Source organism: Mirounga leonina, unplaced genomic scaffold (genome assembly GCF_011800145.1).
Source record: "Mirounga leonina isolate KUSES-001 unplaced genomic scaffold, KU_Mleo_1.0 Mir_175, whole genome shotgun sequence".
NCBI classification, from domain to species: Eukaryota; Metazoa; Chordata; class Mammalia; order Carnivora; family Phocidae; genus Mirounga; species Mirounga leonina.
Window position 1 is genome coordinate 23,252,260 of NW_023270453.1, and position 23,159 is coordinate 23,275,418.

A 23,159-nucleotide genomic window follows, 5' to 3' on the forward strand; every position below is an offset into this window, starting at 1 on the left:
ATGGGGCTCTGTATTTTCAAAATAAGCTTCCAGGGGCTCCTGGCTGGTTCAGTCAGTGGAGCATGCAACTCTCGGCCTCGGGGGGTTGTAGGTTTGGGTCCCATGTTGGGTGTAAAGATTACTTAAAAAGAAAATCTTTAAAAAAATTAAAATAAGCTTCCATCTACCTGGCAGTCTCCTAAGGGTTAGTGAAGCTGTCTTGTCTGGTGCCTGAGACTGGGTGGGACGTGCAAAGGAAATCTGTGGGTCATTTTTTCTCCTTTGTCCCAAGTTTATTTGTGTTTTAATTTGTGTGTCAAAAACATTTGTTACTTTTACTAGTTGTGAATGGTAGATACTGGATATTTTGATGCTGATATTTTCCTTAACTCTTAGTGGGTGAGCCACTAGTGTACTATATAGTTCAGTTGAGCCGTACTTTTTTTTTTTTTTTTAAAGATTTTATTTATTTATTTGACAGAGAGAGGCTCAGCGAGAGAGGGAACACAAGCAGGGGGAGTGGGAGAGGGAGAAGCAGGTTTCCCGCCGAGCAGGGAGCCCGATGTGGGGCTCAGTCCCAGGACCCTGGGATCATGACCTGAGCTGAAGGCAGACGCTTAACGACTGAGCCACCCCAGCGCCCCTAGTTGAGACTTAATACGTTTTTGGTGAATATGAAAATGTAACTTGATCTCAAATTAATTCTCCCTTGAAAGTTTGTACTTCTAAGAGGGGACTGTTGAACTCAACACTCAAACTGTCAAAGAAGTTGAAATTCTTTTAAGTTTTTACATACAATTTGTATGAAACATGTTAAAGTGTACGGAAAATGCCCGGTTTACAAATGGATTGTATTCTTACAAGTTCTCTTGGAAGTCAGGGTTTTGTTTATTTGTTTGTTTTAAGATTTATTTAAGAGCGGTGCTTGTGTATGCGCGCAGGGGGAGGGGCAGAGGGAGTGAGAATCCTCAAGCCGACTTCACACTCAGCATGGAGTTCCACGTTGGGGGTTTGAATCAAGAGCCCGCCGGCCGGCCAGCCACCTGAGTCACCCAGGCACCTCTCGGAATCAGTTGTTTAAGACTCGTGTTTGTCTTCCTGTTAGAGTCGCTCTTGTGAAGGGCTGCTTGTCGTCCCCACTTTGAAAAGGTAAGGGAGCACAGCAGGTAGCACTCCTCCTTACTGTCTACCACACACTCATCTGTACAGAATGAGATTCATGTTGAGAGGAGTTGGGGGGGACATGGTGACACCTTTTCCAGAGGCTTCAAGGTGCCAGAGGTCAGTGGCACTGATTCTTGTAGCCAGTTCAATTGAGAACAGCTGTCCTTCCTCGTTCTCGAGCAAGCTTCGCCACAGACACATCTTTCCCATTCTCAGTGGTGAGGCAGTTACTGAAGCTTGTCCTCACCAGCCGCACAGGAGGTAGGGGAGAGAAACACAGAAGGGGGTCTTCTTCTGAGGGAGGGGGAGATGGTGGGGTGCTGGTACTGGGAAGTAGGGGCCGAACGGTCGGGGCTGGGCGTGCCCGTGGGGGGGCTCCTGGCAGGAGAGGGGCAGCACTGATGTAGGCCGGCCCCTGCTGTGAGGCTGGCGAAGCAGCTCGCAGCGCCCAGCCATTCCTTGGGTGTGAGGGGCTTGGACTTGGGGTATGCACGTGTGGGTAGGAAAGGCGAGTGATTATAACTCTCATGGTGACATGGTGCCCATGGGACCAGGCAGAGGGCTGTGTTCTTGAGAACTTTTCTTGTGATCAGCTTCATTTTATTAGGGAGGATGGGGATGCGGGACAGGCATAACTAGGGTTTTGTTACTTTAAATTTCTCTAGAAATTTCAATTTCAGAAGCTATTGAGTAACCAAAATTATTTACTTACCACAATTTTGGGTCATCAGGTGGGTGGCAAGCTGACTGGGTTGTGCTGGGAGGGAATGACTCAGCGCAGGTCCTGGGTCACCCGCGATCCCCGGGCTGTGCTGCCTCCACAGGGCGGAGTGCTGGCAAGCTGGAAGGGGCATCTCGGGACCAGAACCCGCCCTGTGAGGCCACCAGTCAGCACGTTTCCCCCAGATTGTGGCAGACCGGTTCCATGCTGTTTATGCTGCTTAAGTACCACCTCGAGACGTTTAAAAAAAAAATTAGCTGTTAAGAATAACAGCTATTATACAAATAAACATTTGGACTTTTCACACTGGAAGAGGGCTTTTCTCTTAGGCTTTTTGTTTTACAGTTGATGCTTAAAAGCTTCAAAGAGTCATACTGTGGCTATCTTAGCTACAGAAGTAAACTTCATCACTAGAACATATTCATGCCGGTGAGTTACAGCTTTGGGAAAAGAAAGCACGAGCATCTAGCTGACCCTACAAACATCTCCGTCAGGGAGGGGCCCCGAGAGCTGGGTCTTGCACTGAGGTGCTTGGCTGGCATGCGGTGGCTGAGACAGGAAGGAAATTGCAGATTTCCATGAAGGAGGAAGGCTGCCCATGACAGGTTCCTATGTGATTGTGCCCATAATTGCTGGAGCAGAGGGGACACCAGAGTAGCAGAGGTCTGGTGGCCAGCATCTCAGAGCCCAGGGCTGACGCAGGATAGTACAGCTGGGGCTAGGGTAGCATCACACTCTGGTTCAGGAGATGCTTGGGCCCTTCTGGGCAGCCCCATTTCTCATGCTCCCACCCCTGCACTTCGAGGTACCCAGAGCTTACCAGAAGTGACCCCAGAAGGGATTTTTCAGGGGTACTGAGGTCCCTTCCTGGCACCCAGGGGTTCTGTCTGGAGGTGGCCTGTACTGTGGGTCAAACTGGGCTGCTGAGTCTAGAGGTGCTCTTGCCTCAGGGCCTTTGCAATGGCCAGTCCTCTGCTGAGAAGGTTCTCCCCAGATTTCTTGGGGCTTTCCCCATCTCCTTGAGTTTTTGCTCCGATGTCACTTTCCCAGTAAGGGCTTCTGTGTTTAAATTTGCATATCCCACAGCTACTCACCTCAAATAGTCCTGTCTTCCTTCCTGGCTGTTCTTTTCTCATGGTAGTTATCACCATCCAACACTGCAGCACTACCTGTTATTTGTTTTTTGGGGTGTCTGTGTGCCATACCGGAATGTAGCTGCCTTTTTTTTTTTTTTTTTTAGATTTTATTTATTCATTTGACAGAGAGAGAGTGGGGGAACCAAGAGAGCACAAGTAGGGGGAGTGGCAGGCAGAGGGAGAAGCAGGCTTCCTGCTGAGCAAGAAACCCAATGTGGGACTCGATCCCCGGACCCTAGGATCATGACCTGAGCTGAAGGCAGCCACGCAACCGACTGAGCCACCCAGGACCCCCCAGAATGTAGCCTTCTTAAGGGTGTAGGCTTGGCTGTGTTCTTTGTTGCATCTCCAATACGTAGAGCGGTGCATGGCACATAGTAGGTACTCAGTGAACATTTGGTGAAGTGCGTAAAGCATTGTGGTCTTGATGGGGCTGCATTTGCTTCAAATCGCTGAAGCTGCGGGGGGGCTCTGGCGTTTGACGTAAAGCACATAATGGCAAAGCAGGTGTGTCTGTCTGTCTGTCTTACAGCATCTGTTACCGCCATCTCAAAAATCCAGAGTTCTTTCTACACTTCACTTGGATGTTGATTTCAGAATGACTTGCTTTTCTTTCTGACTCGTGACAGCTGCTGTATTTTGAATCTGAAACATTAGAGGAAAGTGAAACTTTAAAATGTGTGATGCATGCGGGGCACCCGGGGTGGGGGGGATGTGGTCGGTGAGGCAGCCGGATCTTGGTTCCAGCTCAGGTCATGATCTCAGGGTCATGGTCTCAGGGTCATGGGATTGGCCTGCATCAGACTCCGAGCTCAGATACTCATTCTCTCTTTCTCTCTTCTCCCCCCCCCACCCGCCCTTTCCCTCGCTCAAGCACATGCTCTCTCTTTGTCTCTCTCTCTCTAAAATAAATAAGTCTTTTAAAAAATGTGATACATGATTAGCTGTCATTACATTTTACTTTCTGTACATGAATATTCTCTTCCTTGCTGTGCAGCCCCATCTAAGCTGCCAGCACCTTCCTGGCTCTCCACCTGAGGCCACTCCCAGCACCTGAGAGACTCCCTCCACCAAGCCTCCTGCCAACTCACGCTTTAGCCCCATGGCAGCCACAGATCTGCTTGGGCTACTTCGTGCCCCCAGCACTGGCCCATCTCTGTCGTGGCCACCCTCCCAGCTTTGGCCAGCCAGTTTCGTAAATGACATCAGGCCCATTACCCTGTCGGGATGTCGCTTCCTAGGGGCAGGGACCACATCTGCCTTATGGCCATGTCCCTGGACGGTTGCAAGCACAGTGGTAATGTTTATTGAATTAATAAAGTAGTTAATTGACCTTCTTTAAGGAACTCTCATGAGCAGGGCGCCTGGGTGGCACATTCAGTTGAGCATCTGATTCTTGGTTTCAGCTCAGGTCATGATCTCAGGGTTGTGAGATTGAGCCTCGAGTCGGGCTCCATGCTCAGCGTGGAGCCTGCTTGTCCCCCCCCCCCTTCTCCCCCCCCCCCCCCCCGCCGCTTACATACGCTCGCTCTGTCAGATAAATAAAGTCTTAAAAAAAAAAAGGAAACTGATGAGCAAAATGAGCACATATGTTCCTATGAAGTAACACAGAATCCGTGGCTTTGGAGAGTAAGGTGTACTTATGGGAGTCTCCCTGACAGCCTGAGTTGTCTGCACTGGTGGGTTCAAGGTCTTGGAGCTCCCCTTACCCTCCCAGGACAGGGGTTGCTGCATGTGCTCTAAATTGTGGCAAACAACAGAATCTGCTGAGCCAGGGGGTGGTGGGTTGGGGGGGAGGCAGTGGGGCCCTGGGAATGAGAGGTAGAGGGGGTGGTGGTTGTGACTGTGTGTGCCGCCTGCTGGTTTGTGTGGAGGCACTTGGTGTCCTCTCCCCGCCCCTGCTCAGCCTGGCCTCAGGGCCACTCACCACCCTCCAGTGTCTCCATCTCTGGAGCAAGCGCCCTGTTTGTCTCTTCTTACCATGGCCAAGCCTTCTACTTCGGTACCTGCCAAACCAAAGCAGGCACGGCACGGCTTGGCTCAGGCTGATGGTTTCAGCCAGCTACCAACAATACAGGAAGACGACTAAATAGTTTTTATACTAAGGTGCTGTGGGTCTCTTAAAGGAGAGGCTTATTAATGCCTTCCAACCTTTCATTGGAATTGTGCTTTGGGGCAGGGTGAACTTGCCAGGAAAGGTAAGAGTACCAGGTGCATTCGTGTTTACAGGCGGGGAAAAGCGGGGCTCAGCTTTTATCTCATGACAGTCTCTGTGAAGTATACAGAACACAGTGTTTCTCTGCCCAAGATCTCAGTCCTAGACCACCTGCGGGGTACAGTGGTAAGAATAATGTGTGGGATTGTTGTAAGTCTTTTTTTTTTTTTTAATTTTTTATTCATTTTTTAGAGAGAGTGAGCATGACCAGGGGGACGGGCAGAGGGAGAAGCAGACTTCCCGCTGAGCAGGGAACCCCACGTGGGGCTCGATCCCAGGCCCCTTTACCTGCTGTCTAGGGGGAGCTCCTTCCCAGAGAGGTGCCTCCCTCCGGGAGCTGTCATTCTGGGACAGGCTGAGAGGCTGCAGGTCTGGCGTGCTCAGTGGCTTCTCTCTCATGTGCCACTTCTGGCTGGATGAGTTCTTATTTGCATATGCCTGCTTTACCATGGAATAAATGGTGTTCTTTATGGCACTCAGAGTGGGCTTCTAGCTGTTTTTACTTTTCCAGCTCCAAGTTGAGAGTTTATTTCATTAGTTTAAAAAAATCTTAAATCAGAGAAATTATTGAGTATAATCTTACAGCAGGTGAAATGTCAAAGGCTGGCATTTGGAAACAGCATTGTCAAGCAGAGTTCCAGCCAAAACCTGTGTGTTGGCCAGCTGAGCCCAGAGCCCTGGAGAAACTGAATAAGAAGCCAGGGCTCGTCCCCAGCCCAGGCCTCGCAGCTGCTGTTGGAGCAGTGGGCTGCTTTCCCGAGAGCAGGGGGCTGTGCGGACACATTTCAGATGCGGGCGTCTTTGCTGGATTGCGGTTCTTATCCTCTTGAGAGTTGAATGTGGGTCTGGCTGCTGAGGGAGTGGGCTGTTACCCCCACCCACCCGTTGGGGGTGTACCCACCCCCTTCTGTGCCTCTCCTCCAGTTCCCGCAGCAGCTACTGGCCCCTCTTCCTTGCACTGCCACTGGGCTCGGGAGAGCTGGGAGCACGTTGGTGCTGTGCTTTCTTCTGCCCCAGTCTGGTATTGCTTGGTGTGAAGCCACACCCCTGGTTGGGAGTCTCACCGCCAAGCCTCATCAGCACTGCCCTGTATACTGTTTAGGTCATGGGAGTTTGTTGTTGTTTCCCAAACACGGCATTAGGGTTTGTTAACATGCCTTTTTCAGACTGGGTATACCTGCTGCTCTCCGTGGATCCCAGCTTCCGGTCCTTGTCCTTCCTTCTCCCTCCTGCTCCAAGAGGTGGCTGCAGGGCCTCATGCCCCACGGGGCCTCCCTGAGGGCTGCATGCTTTCAGGGGGGGCGGTCACTGAACACTTGGTGGGGTTCTTCCTGGGGAGGGGAGCATGGAGTTTGCCAGAATAGAGCAGGACTTCTCCCCCAGGAACTGTTGCCACTCAGACCTGATCATTCTTTGTTGTGGGGCTGTCCTGTTCATTGTGGGGTGTTTACAGCATCTCTGCACCTACCTACCAGATGCAGTACCCCTTTTCCCTCCCCCAGTTAGCACCCCAAAATGTCTCCAGACATTGCTAAGCGTCCCCTGGGGGGCAGAATCAGCCTAGATGAGAACCACTGGGATGGAAGATGTGTCAGTGGCTGCAAACTTCCTAAGACTAGGAGCTCACGGGGGTCGGCTCCCCCGTAGCAGGCTGTGCTTTAGTGTGGCCTTGGTGACTCCCAGAATGAGCCCCATGTTGGGGCAGCCAAGAGACGGAGGCTGTTCTCATGCTCACTGCTTCTGGCCAGGGAACAGGCACTCATTTTGGGAAGGAGCTCTGGGAGCACATGTGGGCCGACCTGGTGCTCTTGGCCCTGGGCTGCTGCAGCCTCAGGCTTGGAGTCCCCTACATCCCGTGTGTGGACACGGGGCAGCCCCCTGGCACTGCAGGTGTGCGGGAGAGTGGCTGGTCGCAGTCCAAGTCTTGTCTCTCTCCCTCTGCCACTCCCAGCAGAATGCATACACCTCCTGACTTTGAAATGGCACTTCTCCTCTCACACCTGCTCAGGTGGCCTGGGCATTTTCTGTGGTGCTTACCGTCCTCACATGTGGACTGATGGCAGAGAGGAAGGGAGCAGGTTTTCTCCAGTGTGACGCTCTACTTCCTCAGCAGTGCCAGGCCACGTGCTGCTCTGGGTCACAGGGTCTGTTGGGTCAGGTCCGCATCCATCAAGACAGCCCATTAGGGCGCCTGGCTGGCTCAGTCGGTTAAGCATCCGCCTTCTGCTCAGGTCATGATCCCAGGGTCCTGGGATCGAGTCCTGAGTAGGGAATCCCTGCTCAGCGGGGAGCCTGCTTCTCCCTCTCTCTCTGCCTGCCTCTCTGCCTACTTGTGCTATTTCTCTGTCAAAAAAAAATAAGATCTTAAAAAAAAACCTTTAAAAAAAAAAAAAGAAAGAAACAAAACCCAGCCCATTAGTTCCCAGTGCACCACACAGCGTGGCCAGCAGCCTGCCGCAGAGCCTGGGAACCGGCAGAGGGGTGTTCCATGGCCGCTCTGCCTGGGTGGGGCCTGCTGGGGGGGTGGGCAGTGCTCTCCTTTGAGAATCTCTTCTGGAGACCTTTTAACGACCATAGACACCACTTTGATGAAAGAAAGCTCTCAGGAACACATGCTTGTAAACTAGAGTCCCATCAGACTTACCTGGTCATTGTTTGGGGGGGGACTGGTGTTGCCGTTGGTCAGTTTGCGGTCAGGAAGTCTGCTGAAGACAGCTTTTCTTGCTAAGTGCTCCTGAAGCCAGTGTAATCATTCTTATCATCCCTCCCAGGATGTTTGCTATCAGGGTCCTTTGTCCCCAGAACAGCCAGTTTGCTGGGTGGGGGTTGTCCTGCCCAGGTCTCCAGGGCCCCCTGGCTTTCTGTGGCCGTGGACAGCTGCTGCCTGCAGTGCCCAGCCTCCTCGGGCCTAGTGGCTGACCCTTTGGGAAACTCTTCACTGCTCTTGGATGTCACCTGCTGCACCTCCCAGGACTGAGGTTCTGCCCCCTGTGAAGAAGCCTTGGGCTGTCCCCCACCTGTGCCCAACCATTCAAGTGAAGATGTGGCAGTGCCTTTACTGGAACTGTCATCGAGTCCAGAATCTTGTCCATGCACAATTAACATTTCTCCAGGTCCATGAATCAGCCCGTCACATTTCATTCTTTATTAACTTCATGTTTGAGATTTTGGTCAGTATTTCTCTTGTTGGTTTTGAATTAAAGCAGTGTGTGTCATGGTCTCATGCGTCTCTTCTGCTGTCTCCTTGAGCCTTGCTTGACAGCAGACTGGGCACACAGGTGATTTTAGGTGAGGCCACATTGATCTGATTTACACAGTAGCTGGAACAGGTGGGGGGGCGGGCATGACAGAGACAGGCCGTACTCTTCTCTCCCATCCCCCATGGGGCCCTGTGGCCAGATTAGTTCACAGCACTGCTGTCCTGCCCGGGACTGTGCTATTGGAAGTGCTGGCTCCTTCCCACTTCCCCTCCCTTGTGTGTATCCTTTAAGTCACACAGTCCAGCTGCTCCTCGGTCCTGCACCTGAGGGTCTGCACCCGGGATGACCCTGGAGGCCCAGGGAGCACGTGCCCTTGGTTGTGTCCAGGAGTCCCGTGAACGCCCAGGGCTCTGTGTGCACAGCCGTTGCTTGCCAGTGTAGCTGGCCTGGCTTGTGAGGACAGTCCAGGCCTGTCATAGTTCTTGATGGGCCTTAGCCTGGCGACTGTGACTCTTCCCCACTTAACTGCCTCGGAGGACAGAGAAGTTCCTGCTCATCTCTGGGGGGAAGTTACTGAATTTGATGATGCTTCTGTTAATGGTACATGCTTTGCTTATAAAGGGACAAACCATTAAGGTACTGACTGCTCCTCAGCTTGGTCCAATCCTTGGTACCTCCTGTGAGATGGAGTATTTATGAAATATGTGAGGCACACTTGGCTTACTGCCGAGCCATAGAGCATTCAAGAAAACAGCCGTTTTCCATACATAAATGGTGCACTTCAACTCGCTGTCCAGCTAGAGGACCTAGCCCGCTGGCCACATTTGTACTGTGTACTACTACATTTAAAAACTCAGATTCTCTTAGGTAATTTTTACAAAGTCAATTAGTCATTCTTCAAATGTTTCCCTGATACTGGGTGTTTGGGTAATTTCTTCATACTGGTCACAGGCATAGCTCGTTTTATTGAGCTTCACTTTATTACCCTTCACAGATGCTGTGTTTTTAACAACTTGAAAGTTTGTGACAACCCTGAGCAAGTCAGTCAGTTCTTTTCTTCCAACAGCATTTGCTCACTTTGTGTCTCTGTGTCACATTTTGGTAATTCTTACATTTCAAACTTTTTCATTATTACCATATTTGTTATGGTGATCTGTGATCAGTGATTACAACTTCTGAAAGCTCAGATGATAGTTGTTTGTTTGTTTGTTTGTTTTTTAAAGTAAGCTCTGTGCACCCAATGTGGGTCTCAAACTCATGGTCCACCGACTGAGCTAGCTAGACTTCCTGATGGTTAGCATTTTTTAGCAATAAAGTATTTTTTTATTTAAGGCATAGACATTGTTTTTTTTGACATAATGCTCCTGGGCGCTTATTGGACTACAGTAGAGGGTAGGCATAATTTTTTAAGTACTGGGAAACCAAGAAGTTTATTTGACTCACTTTATTGTGACATTCACTCTATTGCAGTGGTGAAACTGAACCCACAATATCTCCAAGGTAGGCTTGCACCTTGCCTGCGGTTCTCGTGCTCTCCACAGACCTATACGTGACAGAGGCCTGCCTCCTCCCAGCTGTGGTGCGGCCCCAGCGTTGATGGTGATCCCTTGGCTGGGAGCTGGGGCCTGGTGTGTCTTCAGGGCCGACCCTGCCTGAGCCAGCCTTCCTGGGGCCGGCCTGCTGCAGGGAGAGGGGCTCAAGCAGCACTGTGGGGGCTGCCTGGGCTCCTGCCTCTTGCCCCCTGCTGCTGCCCTCTCTGCCTCTGCCCTCATCGTGTCTCTCTAGATTGGTTTTGGACTTCATGTGCTTAGTGCATCTCAAGATGAGCTTCTCCTTCGGCTCTCCTCTTGTGATGGCTGAGCTGTCACCCAGGGCACAGTACTGGCTACCTGCCCACCTGTCCTTCCTGTTCGTGGCACACTTTCTACAGGCCTCTGGTTTCTTCATAGTTCCCTGTGTGTCCCTGTTTAAATGGAGAGGAAATGTTTGTCCTTTATGAACAAACAGTACAAGAGACAGACTCTGTAAGACCACTCCCTTAGTTATTCAGATTTATAAAATGAAATGTTCATTGTAATCAACCTGCCTTTTTATAGTATTGATAGACTTCTTATCACCTGTGTATATTCTTACAGACTCAGGATCTTTCTGTTTTGGCTTATTCTGATTAGCTATACTTACTAATGGCTTTTTAGGGTTTACAGGGTCACAGCTTGGCTAGTGACAGCCGCTCCAGGCCAGCTTCCCCACCCTTTCCTCCTACCACAGACACTTGTGAGGGCCTCCTCATTTTTAGACATGGTGTTAACTGCTGTCCTGTGTTGTTTTTGTTTGCGTTTTTTTTTTTTTTTTTTCCTGAGTTCTTTTCATGGGGAATACTATTAAAAGCAGTCTGGATGCTCCGGGTTCATTTTGTGGTGTTCTCCAACAATCTGGTGGTGGGTTGGCTCATGATGTCACTGCTAGAACACTTCAGAGTCAGAGCTGGGAAAGGCAATTTTCTTTGTGGTTGTGGGTGAACTTGTATATATTTCTGATTTAACTTTGAGACTGTCTAATCCTTTTTTTTCCCCCAAGATTTTATTTATTTATTTGAGAGGGAGAATGAGAGAGAGAGGTAGAGAGCTCGGGCAGGGCAGAGGGGCAGAGAGAGTGGGAGAGGGAGAAGCAGACTCCCCGCCGAGCAGGGAGCATGATGCGGGGCTCGATCCCAGGACCCTGGGATCATGACCCGAGCCGAAGGCAGACGCTTAACGACTGAGCCACCCAGGCGCCCTTGTCTAATCCTTTCTTAATGCCCACCTAAATTTTTACTATTTCTTCTCCCGTCTCTGTAGTATTTCTTTGTGTCTCATTGGCAACTGTTCTGTCATTGCTTTCTTCACAAATTACCAAATTGCTTTCTAGAAAACATGGGTTTCTTGGTGCCAGCCACAGTTAGAGAGGTGCCCTCTTTTATCCTGGCCTTGCCAGCATTTGGTGTTCCTGTGTGTTGTGAACATATTTAATCGTCATTACTTGTCTGTCTGTCCTCTAGCCTCTCCCGTAATTACAAATGTCCAGTGCCATTGTCTTTGGATACCTTGCACATTTTCGTCTCTTGGTTCTTTGAGTTTTTTTGGTGCCTACCCTTTGTCCATTTCTTCACCTAAAGTCTTAATGGTGTATAAATTTGAATGAGTTCTTGTATATAAATGAATGCAGTCATATGTGATATAATTATTGTTAGCAGCTTATTGAGACATAATTTGTATACTGTACAGTTCACCTGTTTAAATAATTCAGTGGGTTTTAGTGTAGTCATAAGGTTATATAGCCATCATCACAATCTAGTTCCAGAGCGTTTTCAACACCCTAAAAAGAAACCCAAGACCCATTAGCAGACCCCTCACCCGCCAGCCCCTGATGACCATTCATCTGCTTTCTGTCTGTGGATCTGTCTCTTCTGGATATTTCATGGAAATGGAATCCCACAATATGTGGCCTTTTGTGTCTGGCCCTTTTGACTGAGCATAATGTTTTCCATGTTCATTTATGTTGTAGTGTGTATCAGTACTTCCTTTTAATGGCTGAATAATACTCAGTTTTTTGGCTAGACTATGTTTTGTTTATCCATTTATCCATTGGTGGACATCTGGGTTGTTTTCACCATTGGGTTGTTAGGTCTCATGCTGCTGTGAACATTCTTGTACAGGTTTCATGTAGACATAGATTTCAATTTCTCCTGGGTATACACCTAGGAGTGGAATTGCTTGCTTATATGGCGCCTGTTTCCTTTTGAGAAACTGCCAGACTGTCTGCCAAAACGGCTGCACTATTTTACATTCCCAGAGCAGTGGGTGAGGGTCCTGACTTCTCCACGTCCTCACCAACACTTGTTACTGTCTTTTTGATTCTAGCCACCCTTGTGGGTGTGAAGAGGAACCTCCTCGTGGCTTTGATGTGCATTTCCTTAATGACTAATGATGTTGGGCATCTCATCTTGTGCTTATTGGCCATTTATGTGTCTTTCTGGATAAATGTTTATTCAGATCCCTTGCCTGGTTTTTAAGTGTGTGTGTGTGTGTGTGTGTGTGTGTGTGTTTTAATTGAGTTGTAAGAGCTCTTTATGTCTTCTGCATACAAGTCCCTTAGCAGATACGTGATTTACACATACTTTCTTCCATTCCATGGGTTGTTTTTTCACTTTCTTGATGGTGCTTTTGAAGTGCAGAAGTTTTTAATTTTGGTATAGTTCCTTTGATCTGTGTTTTTTTTTTTTCCTTGTTTGTGCTTTTGGTGTCATATCTAAGAAGCCATTGCCAAGGTCAGGAGGATTTACTCATAGATTTTCTTCTAAGAGTTTTATAGTTTTAGTTCTTACATGTAGATCTTTGGTACATTTGAACTAGGTTTTGTATATGATACAGGAAAGGCATTCGATTTCATTCTTTTTGTGTGTGGCTATGCATTTGTTGAAAAGAATGTCCCTACTCATTGAAGGGTCATGGTGCCCTTCTCAAGTATGAGTAGACTGTAGACATCTAGGCCTGTACTTCTTTTTTTTTTTTTTAAAGATTTTACTTATTTATTTGACAGAGAGATAGTGAGAGCAGGAACACAAGCAGGGGAAGTGGGAGAGGGAGAAGCAGGCTTCCTGCCGAGCAGGGAGCCCAATGTGGGACTCGATCCCAGGACCCTGGGATCATGACCTGAGCTGAAGGCAGACGCTTAACGACTGAGCCGCCCAGGCACCCTCTAGGCCTGCACTTCTAAGCTGTATTCCATTCTTCTCTGCATCTGTCCTGTGCCAAGACCACCCTGTCTTGGTTACTGTAGCTTTGTAGTAAGCTTTGAAATCAGGTCGTGTGATAATGTAGTTGTTCAGCTTTGTTCTTTTCTGAGATTATTTGGCTTTTCTGTGTCCCATGTGAATTTTAGGATCAGCTCGTCAATTTCTGCAAAGAAGCCAGCTGGGATGTTAGTAGGGATTCCATTAAATAATTTTTTTTTAAATTTTATTTATTTTTGAGAGAGAGAGAACGACAGAGAGAGAGAGAATGAAAGGGGTGAGAGTCAGAGGGAGAAGCAGACTCCCTGCTAAGCAGGGAGCCCTATGTGGGACTCGATCCCGGGACTCCAGGATCATGACACGAGCCGAAGGCAGTCGCTTAATGACTGAGCCACCCAGGCGCCCCTTGAATAATTTTTAAAATTTGTTAAATTTTGAACTTGAGTAATTTAAAAACCTAACACTCTATCTGGTTTGGAGGTAACTTTGGTTGAAGTGAGCAGGTGGGCTCTAGATCAGGTAGTTTCCCAGTTGTTAAGCAGTTAGTCCACTGCTGTCTTTTTTGAGAAACTTGTTTATTTTTATCAACTGTAACTTTTTCTTTTTGAAATAGGCTCCGCACCCAGTGGGGAGCTCAACACCAGGCTTGAACTCATGACCCCGAGATCATGACCTGAGCTGAGCTCAAAGAGTCGGGCGCTCATCCGACGGAGCCACCCAGGCACCCTCAGCTGTAACTCTTATGTGTAGCTGACAGTTCCTGGAGTCTTCTTTCCATGAAATTCTACTTCATGCTCTAGGACTGTTAGGTTAAAATTCTATTTAGTTGTGGGATCCAGTCTTAAGTCAGTCTGTGTGTTCAAGCCCTTAGTACCTTCTGTGTGTCCAGCTTTGTATGAGGTGTGGGTAGGTGATTAGGCAAGGAGTTCTGGATGCGAACACCGTGGCCAAAGAGTTTGGACTGGCTTCCTCTGTGGGCTGGTGTTGGCTGCAGGTGGCATTGAGGTTGGGCAGTGATGGGAAGGCCAACTGGCTGTGGCAGGGGTGGTTGGAGATTCACTCAGTGCTGACGGAGGAGAGTGAGGGCAGATAGGAGCTGGATGGTGGGGTTGCTGGGCACATGGGACGAGGGGTGGGGCTGGGATTTGAGCAGGGAAGGGACTTAGGAGAGGAGAACAGTGGCCTGAACCCCGTGGCAGAATGTCAGATGGCTTGCCCTGTACTTGGTGTTAACACTTTAGTTCATACATTTAGGAAAAGTGAGCCACTCTGAGTCTTACCTCTTTTTCCTGTGTCCACCAGTATGACACTGTTCCAATTCAGTCCAGCGTGGTGTTATGTGCTTGCCCATCCCCATCAATGGTGAGGACCCAGACTGAGTCCGGCATAGCCCCTGGCATTCCCAGCGGTGGTAGCAGACAGGGCCCCACCATGGACAGCACCGCGGCTGAGGCCCGGCCGAGCACCAACTCACTGCAGCACACCACACAGCCGCCACCACAGCCTCGGAAGAAACGGCCTGAAGACTTCAAGTTTGGGAAAATTCTTGGTGAAGGCTCTTTTTCCACAGTGAGTACCTGCCGCTGCTCTTTCTTGAACGAGTGTATTTTCCTTGGGAAGGCTGTAGCTAGGGGACCCCGTTACCAGGGCGGTGTTCTTCCCCAGGCGAGGGTCTCAGGCCCCTCCAGGGTTCTACTCCGGTTTTGAGGGTGATTTGGGGCTGCCTACCACCAAGTAAATCACGTGGTTAAAATACCTAAGCAGTGACTTTGTAGATGAAAGCTTTAAAAGGCATCTATCTGTTGATCTTTCTGTTTGTTTTGGTTTGGTTTTTGATGCAGTTAATTTTTATTCTAACCAGTCATCAACAGATTCCATCTTGTGTCCTTGTGTCCCATTAGCAAGGTCTTAGGAAGCTTTTCTGTCCCTTCGTTTGGAAGTGTCAGTATCAATATCTCTTCAGAGCTTTTGGGAAACATTTAACAACCTTTACTATTTCTCTGTTATTTAAAACAATATATAAAACAGCACAGCCTTGACCCTTGCTAGAGGTGCAGCCCCAGACCTGCTGGCCTCCGAGTTCTCGTGGCCTCGGTTTCAGTCAGTACCTCTGTTTGCTACCTGAGTGAGTTGTGCCTGTCTTGTGGCATTTTTCCTTTTCCAGCAAAGAAATGAAGGTTCAGAGCAGCCCCTTTGCTGAGGTGGGAGCCCCACGTGGCTGTGATGGGGCCGGGGGCTTGCACAGGCTTGGGGGAGACCCAAGCACCAGCGTGCCCTGTGAATGGCCAGGGCCTTCTTGCCCAGCCTCTGGGAAGAAACCTTATGTGAAACATGTTTCCCTTTTCTCTTTTTACATTCATGAAATGTTGCAAAATAAAAAGAAGAACATGAAGTTTTATAGCTCACCCATATTCTCAACTTAGTTTTAATCAATGTTAACTTTTTGCTCCCCATATATATATATATTTTTTTTTTTTTAAAGATTTTATTTATTTATTTATTTATTTGAGAGAGAGGGAGCATGAGTGTGTGTGCACAAACGGGGAGAGGCAGAGGGAGAAGCAGACTCCCGCTGAGCAGGGAGCCCAATGCAGGGCCCCATCCTAGGACCCCCCAGGTCATGACCTGAGCCAAAGGCAGATGCTTCACCAGCTGAGCTACCCAGGAGCCTCCCCTTACATTTTTAATTTAGATTTTTTATTGGCAGTTTCTGTTTAAATTATGAAAGACTTGTGCTCTTGTGATAAAAATCTTCAGCTATGAGGATAGTACCCAGTAGTTCTGGTCCTCACAGATCCTTTCAGAAAGAAGAAACTAGGGGCGCCTGGGTGGCTCAGTCGTTAAGCATCTGCCTTCGGCTCAGGTCATGATCCCAGGGTCCTGGGATTGAGCCCCCCATCGGACTCCCTGCTCAGCGGAAAGTCTGCTTCTCCCTCTCCCACCCCCCCTGCTTGTGTTCCCTCTCTTGCTATGTCTCTGTCTAAATAAATAAATAAAATCTTAAAAAAAAAAGAAAGAAAGAAAGAAGAAACCATTTTGAAAAGAACCTGGGTGTTCTGCACATTTACTTAAAATAGTCCGGTAAGAGAAGTAGTGTTCTCTCCCTCCTCTGTTTTACCTCATGGACATTTATCCTGACTAGTAAATGAGGGCTTATTTGTGAAACTCCCCCTTGTCCGTGGGTCTGCACAGCGGGTGAAAGTAGGCACCACCCATTCTGGATGATGCCCTCCTAATGTTGAAAAGCCCCGGCTATAGTTCTTGTCACCCCTGTGCCTTTTGAACCCAGGTGCCAGGGAAAAGCACCATGAGTTGGAGGCTCCTTCCTGGCGCTGTGTGGCATCCTGCAGCTCTGGGTCTCAGGTTATATGTGCTACCCTCAGGTCTTTTTCATCACTCCTGAAATAGAGACCACTTAAAATTAGATTTCCAGGGGAGGGTGGAGGACAAACGGCCGTTCCCAGGCTGGGCAGGATCTGCACTTGGCCGAGCCTGGCCCTGGAGAGTGGGGAGGCCTGGCCTGCTGCTGCCTGGCCTCCTGGGGATGATCTTGACGTCCAGATTGGCTCTGCTGTTGGCCCCTGTGACGTGGAGGGATGCGTCATGCCTTGTTGCCTGGAAGAGGGATACTCCCTGCCCTGTGCCCATAAAGAAACCTGCATGTGAAATGTTGAATTCATACAACGGAAAGATTTCCTAAGTACCTCCTTCAGAAAGGATCCCATTAATTATTAGTACTTTCTTTTTTTTTTTTTTTTAAGATTTTATTTTTTGACAGAGAGAGACACAGCGAGAGAGGGAACACAAGCAGGGGGAGTGGGAGAGGGAGAAGCAGGCTTCCCGCGGAGCAGGGATCCTGATGGAGGGCTCGATCCCAGGACCCTGGAATCATGACCTTAAGCAGACGCTTAACGACTGAGCCACCCAGGCACCCAATTATTAGTACTTTCTAATAGTTTTTTTCTTGCCCTTTCCTACTAGGTAGCTAGTACGTGCTTCTGTGAAGAAATGTAATATTTCATAAACACATAACCTAGGGAGGGGTGTCTTTCCCCAGCCCCTCCCCATCACCTCCCAGTGCTTGAGAACAGTCCACATAAGTGTATTCCTCCAGAAAGATCTCTGAGATCTTTCCACTTGAGCACATATAATCCAGCCCCATTCTTCTTAATCACTGCAGTGCGTTTCACATGGTGCTTTCCCAGGATCACTTCTGGTGAGTCTCCTGGAGAATTCTGTAATGGGATGAACATGACCTGTGGCCTCCAGAGGTCCTCCCTGGAGGCCCAGGGATCCCCCAGGATTTGGGCAGGTTTCCATCTGCACTCTGGTCCTCAGGCCGTCCTTCCTGCACGTGTCTTAGGAGGGGCATCATCCGCCTCAGCTGGCTGTGGTAGGTGGGGGCTGCCTCAGCTCCCCAGCCAACTGGCCTCATCTGGCATGTGGAACTTGGTGCTCAATTGTGTCCAGGGGTTGCTCATGTAGAAATCTCTTTTCCATGTTGTGCTGTGCCCTGTTGGCTCTCTGTCCCCCCAGTAGAGTGTGAGTACAAGCCCTAGGTGTGCTACCGAGAAAGTCCACCAAGAGTGGGACTGCACCCCGGGCAGGAGGTGCGGCTGGTGGGAGGCGCTCTCTGTGAGCCCCACGGGCCTTCTTGTGCCCTTGATGGCAGGGACAGTGCTTAGTGTACCTGAGTGCAGCATCAACTGAAATGTATGGTCACAGTTATTTGAAAAAGCCCAAACTCAGGGTGGCTTTACAATGAACATATACTGAGAACATATTCTAAAAGTTATTTTTTGAAGGAATTCCCAGGACCCATCTGAGCTATTATTTGCTGTTTCTTTGTACTGTTTGTGAGGGTTATATTAGTCCAAGATGTTCCTGAATCTATACTTCACTGCACCATGGGAATGTAGCAGCTGATGGAGAACCTTCTGAAGGCAGTTGATTGATCTATGCATTTCCTGTTTATTGGAACACATTAATTTCATTATTAACATCCAGCCAAATTTGTTAGCACAGGACCAGTATATTTGAATGTAATTTCAAATATTTAAATGTAATTTCATGGTGGGGGCACGTTAGCCTGTGTGGTCAGCTGCAAGGTGAGAGTCGATGCCCGGGTTATACTGAGTGTTTTTTCTCTTCTCTTTCCCCCTTTTCTTCCCAAACCAGGTTGTCCTGGCCCGAGAACTGGCAACCTCAAGGGAATATGCTAGTAAGTACTAAGTCCAGGGGGCTGTGTGTCTGGGATGCAGGGTAGGTCATGTGTTGACACGTGGCTGCCATGCTGCCTAGCACCTGGAGGTTCTATGCTGATTTCAGGGGTGGGACGCTGGTGGTCTTAGAGACCACAGAGCTGGTGGGTAGATTTTGTGAAAAACTTTAATTTGTATCAGTTACCTTTATGAGTTTTTTTTTTTTTTTACCGTTATCAATCGTAGTAACTTGCTTTTCTCTTACTTTAAGTTAAAATTCTAGAGAAACGTCACATTATCAAAGAGAACAAGGTCCCGTATGTAACCAGAGAGAGAGACGTGATGTCACGCCTGGATCACCCGTTCTTTGTTAAACTTTACTTCACATTTCAGGATGATGAAAAGCTGTGTATCCTTTGAACAGTCAGAGCCTTCTGAAATCACACCGGTGACCCCATACTGTTGAATCATGACCCCATTGTGTATTTTCACAAGTCGTTCCTTCCCTGGAAAGGACAAGGGTGGCATATTCTTTTTTTTTTTTTTTTTTTAAAGATTTTATTTATTTATTTGGCAAGAGAGGGAACACAAGCAGGGGGAGTGGGAGAGGGAGAAGCAGACCTTCTGCGGAGCAGGGAGCCCGATGCGGGGCTCCATCCCAGGACCCCGGGATCATGACCTGAGCTGAAGACAGACGCCCAACGACTGAGCCACCTAGGCGCCCCAAGGGTGGCATATTCTAAATACGAATGAATTCACATCACTTTGCTTTGGGAGCCCCTGGGATTGCTGATGTTCACTGAAGTAGAATGTTACTTCAAAAGAAATCATCACAAACCTTTTTTGAGGTTTTTTGTTCATAAGCATTGTATTTAAAGGATTATTATTATTTTAACTCCATGGTTGCTGGACATTTATTCAAAGGCATTCCCTTATTCCTCTAACTGGTATCCTTGGAATATCCATCAAGTGTCAAGTCCTCTGCTCAAAGCAGGGAAGTGAGGGAGGAAGAAGGATCTTGGGCATCCAGGGCCCCTCTCTGCCCTCTTTGGCCCAGGGGTATGGGATTTGGTTGGAAGGGACATCTTTACCAGGGTTAGCCCCCAAGTGAGAAGTCCAGGGAGCCACCCTCAGGAGCCTAAACTCTTTCCCACAGTACCCAGAACACTGTCCTCCCCAGGCCCTCCAGCCTCCCTCCCTTCTTCCTCCCCTCCGCCCTCCCCGTGGCCCCCGCCCCAGTCTGCTCTCTGCCTGTGGATAGCTCTGAGCACCCAGTGCCTCTGGCTCTCCAGCAAGGCTGTCACACCTCACTGATTGCTTCTTCTGCTCCCTGATTTCTCCACTAACCCCTGGAGCAATGTTTTTTCCCTTCTTTTACCTTTCCTTAGTGAGCAGGGCAGGCAGGGCACCATGGTGGCCAGGGTAGGCCACACTGTGTTGTCTAGCTTGTCCCAGGGCTTTCCCATCACGTGGCCTGGCTGTCCAGTTTCTCCTCACTCCACAGCCCTTTCCTGTAGTTTTTGCCAACCAGGACCTCCCCAGCCCCTCTGTGCCCCAGCAACTCTGTCCCCAGTCCCAGCAGATGCTCTTCTGGTTTCTGCTCCCCTGAGAGAGGTCAGCTGTCAAATGGAGTTGCCTCGGGGCTTGTTCAGGCCTAAACCTCAGTCTTGGCCTTCGTTCTTTCCCTTCAGCCCTCACGTGTCCTCAGCTTGCGCACCCGCAATGCTGGTCCCCGTAAGGGCTTGGTTTCCCCCTCCACCCCCTCTCCCCCAGGCTTTCCCTACCTCTCTCTACACAGATTCTTCTGGTTTAGAACTTTGCTCCATCGCGTTCCCCCTTCAGCACCATTTTCTGGCCTCGTCAACTGTCAGCCAAATGTATTCTTTTGCTTACTGAGAAGTTCTTGTTGAGTGCCAGGTCATGGGGATATGCTGGTGAAAAGGTGACCAAGGCTCAGCCCTCAGAGGGTCTGCATTCTGTGGAGTTAGACACACCCAGACCATTAGTGTCCGTGGAGTAGACTTGAGGGAGCAAGGGCAGTGAGGGCAGGTAAGAGGGTGAAGGGAGGTGCTGCTCTTGTAGCTTGGTGGTCTGCAGGGACGTGGACTTTGGCCAGAGACCTGGGTAGAGCTAGGGTTGGAGTGCTTCTGTGCTGGAGTGAAAAGGCTGGGCAGGGACCAGCTTCTCCTCCCCTGGAGCATGGCAGCAATTACGGATTTTCTTCTGAGTGTGCAGGGAGCCCCGAGGGGCTGGAGCAGAGCAGCCGTTTGCTATGATAATGGCTGGTGCTGCACTGAAGGCTCTTGCAAGTGAGCCAGGCAAGGGCAGTGCAGTCAAGGTGGCTCCTGGGTGGGCCTTGGGGTCGGGGTGCACAGGGGTGCTGTGACTGAGTCGGGAGAGACCAGGCTGGAGGTGTGTGTGGCGTTGGCGTCTGGGGCATCTGTGGGCGCCGGCTGCTGCTGGGTGCTTGCTGGCAGAGCTCAGTGAGGAGTCAGGGTGGCATGCAAACTGAGGGCTGGCTGGCTGGCCGCTGGAGGGCACTCAGCAGGGAAGAGTTCCGAGGCCTGAGCCCGGGTCACCCCCACACAGAGACTGGCACGCAGGAGGCAGGGTGTTGCCGGTGAGCGGAGGACAAACCTCAGGGGCCGGGGGGGCCAGCTGGTTTCCAGTAGCGGGGTGCTTGGAGGCCAGGTCAGGTGCTGCGGACTGCTGGCCGAGTACCTAGGGCCTGGGTCTGCCCTGTGGAATGGCCCCTGTACAAGTTGTTCTGGGGTGGGGAGGGGATTTCAGGAGACAGTGGTGAGGGGGTCGGGGCAGCACACACAGTGGGTTCTGCCCAGTGGTCCCGCCTTCAGGGGGCAGCAGTAAAGTGATCTCATAGCTAGAGGCGTGTAGGGCAGAAAGGGGGCTCCTTGTTGGTTTGTTTAGGGGTTAGAGAATGTATGCTTCTGCCTGGCTTCTGCATCACCCCTGTCCCCGCCATTCTGCCGTCACTGCTTATGGCCCCGAGGACATTGAAGAGTCTTCTTCATGGCTGCTCAGTGTCTCACCTTTGGGGCCACCTTGACTGGCTGCTTATCATTGTGTGTCCCCTCTTGCAGCTTGGGGACAGGAGTAGTGCTCTAAGCCTTAGGAGGCTGTGCTCCAGTTCTGATCCTCCTTGGCTTTGTGACCTTGAGTCAGTTGCTTAACCTCTCCGGGCCAGGTTCTTCTGCCAAGCACAGGCATTGAGCTTACTGGGCTCTATCACAGGCTTGGTCTTCGCTCATCCTTCCAGGAATTCACCCACGTCATGGGAGAGAACGGCTTCCTCCTTGCTGCCCTGGGCCACTGGCTGTGCCAAGAGAGGGAGAAACGTTCTAGGATGTGAAGTGGACCCAGGAGGTGTGAGAGAGTACTTCTGGGCATGAGGAAGGTGTGTGGTTGGAGACAACACGGGCTTGGAGCCGGGACCCTCAACAGTTGTCATGTTCAGAACCTTTGGTCACCTTAGCTTCACAGCTGAGCGGAGAACTAGAAGTGTCCCTCACCCAGGAAACAGGAACTCAAGGAGTGGTCAGATAAGGGGCAAACCCCGTGAAGCTCAGGGAGGCGCTGTGCCTGTGCCGAGGCCGAGCCTCCTTAAGTCTACTGCAGGCTCCTAAGCTCTCCTCAGTGCTGAGGTTCATGGCTAGTCCAGGTGGGGCTGCTGGCCCAGCCAGTGCCAAGCTGCTGCTTTGGGGTCAGACAGGCCAGAATCTGCAGGCCGCTGGGGAGGTGTCCACGGACACCAGCCTTCCCTGCAGAGAAGACAGAATAGGGCGAGCTGTGAAGGGGTCTGGCTGGGACCCCTTTCCTTCCCTGTGAGTAAGGTGTATTTTTTTGCTTCAGGTTCCTGTTGTCCTAGTTGGAAGGGCTTGGGTGGCCACAGGTGGGGCTGAATCAGAGACAGGTTTGGACAGCTTTGGTCGCTGGTCCCTTCCATCCTGGGCTTGTCCTCACTGGCCTGCAGCATCAGACTCTGTCCTCGGTGGGAGACCGCAGTGCCCTGGTGAACAGAAGCCAGATGGAAGACCTTGAGCACCGGCCACCCCTTCCTGCCCTCAGAGCCACTACCTAGGACAGTGAGGACTCCTGTCACTGTGTCCCTTGGCTGCTAGGGAGCTGTGAAGTACCTGTAGGTTTCCATTTATAGGTGCAGATGTTTGGTGCTTCCAAGAGGAAGCTGTCATATGGGATCTGTTATTGTTCCAGTCTGTAATCCTTTTGGGAAGGGAGAATACAAGCACATCACAGCACAGTGGTGTCCGAGGGAAAGATGCCTGTGTTCCTTGCGTCTCTCCCCAGCGGGTGGCCAATAGATAGACTCAAGAAGATAATAAAATGGTATTTGTCTTATAAGACTTGTTACTTTTTACTTGGACAGGAGCATGCATTTGAAAAACCTTTATATGAATTGACTCTTAGCACACCATGGAATGTAGTTGGTGCTCAGTAAATGCTGTCTGTCCACTGTGGTGCGGGTTTGGAGGCTGGATTAGGATGGAGGGTCCCCTTCCCCTTGCTAAGGCCTGCTAAGAGGCATATATGCCATGGGCTCTGGCCACTCTCTCTAGTGGCTTCCCTTCCTTGAGCCCTTGGGTGCCTTTGAGGATGGTGGGGTCCAGAAGGAGCAGTCAGGCCAAGGGGTGTGTGTCATTGTGTTCTTGGGGAGAAATCCATCCTGGGGCCCGGGCCTGGGGCTGGGGCCAGGGAGTCCTATCAGCCCTGGCGGCTGTGGGTTTGATCACGGC

General features: G+C 50.0%; 1 protein-coding gene across 4 annotated transcripts in view; it reads left to right on the forward strand.

The window, feature by feature from the left end:
* Positions 1–23,159, forward strand: part of PDPK1 (3-phosphoinositide dependent protein kinase 1) — a 79,347-nt gene that overhangs the window by 18,997 nt on the left and 37,191 nt on the right. For all 4 annotated transcript variants that reach the window (XM_035022021.1, XM_035022018.1, XM_035022019.1 and 1 more), the window contains 3 exons: positions 14,489–14,755; positions 18,365–18,407; positions 18,659–18,796. In XM_035022021.1, the coding sequence (XP_034877912.1) occupies positions 14,546–14,755; positions 18,365–18,407; positions 18,659–18,796 (391 nt within the window). In that variant the 5' untranslated portion in view covers positions 14,489–14,545. The remainder of the gene's footprint in view (positions 1–14,488; positions 14,756–18,364; positions 18,408–18,658; positions 18,797–23,159) is intronic.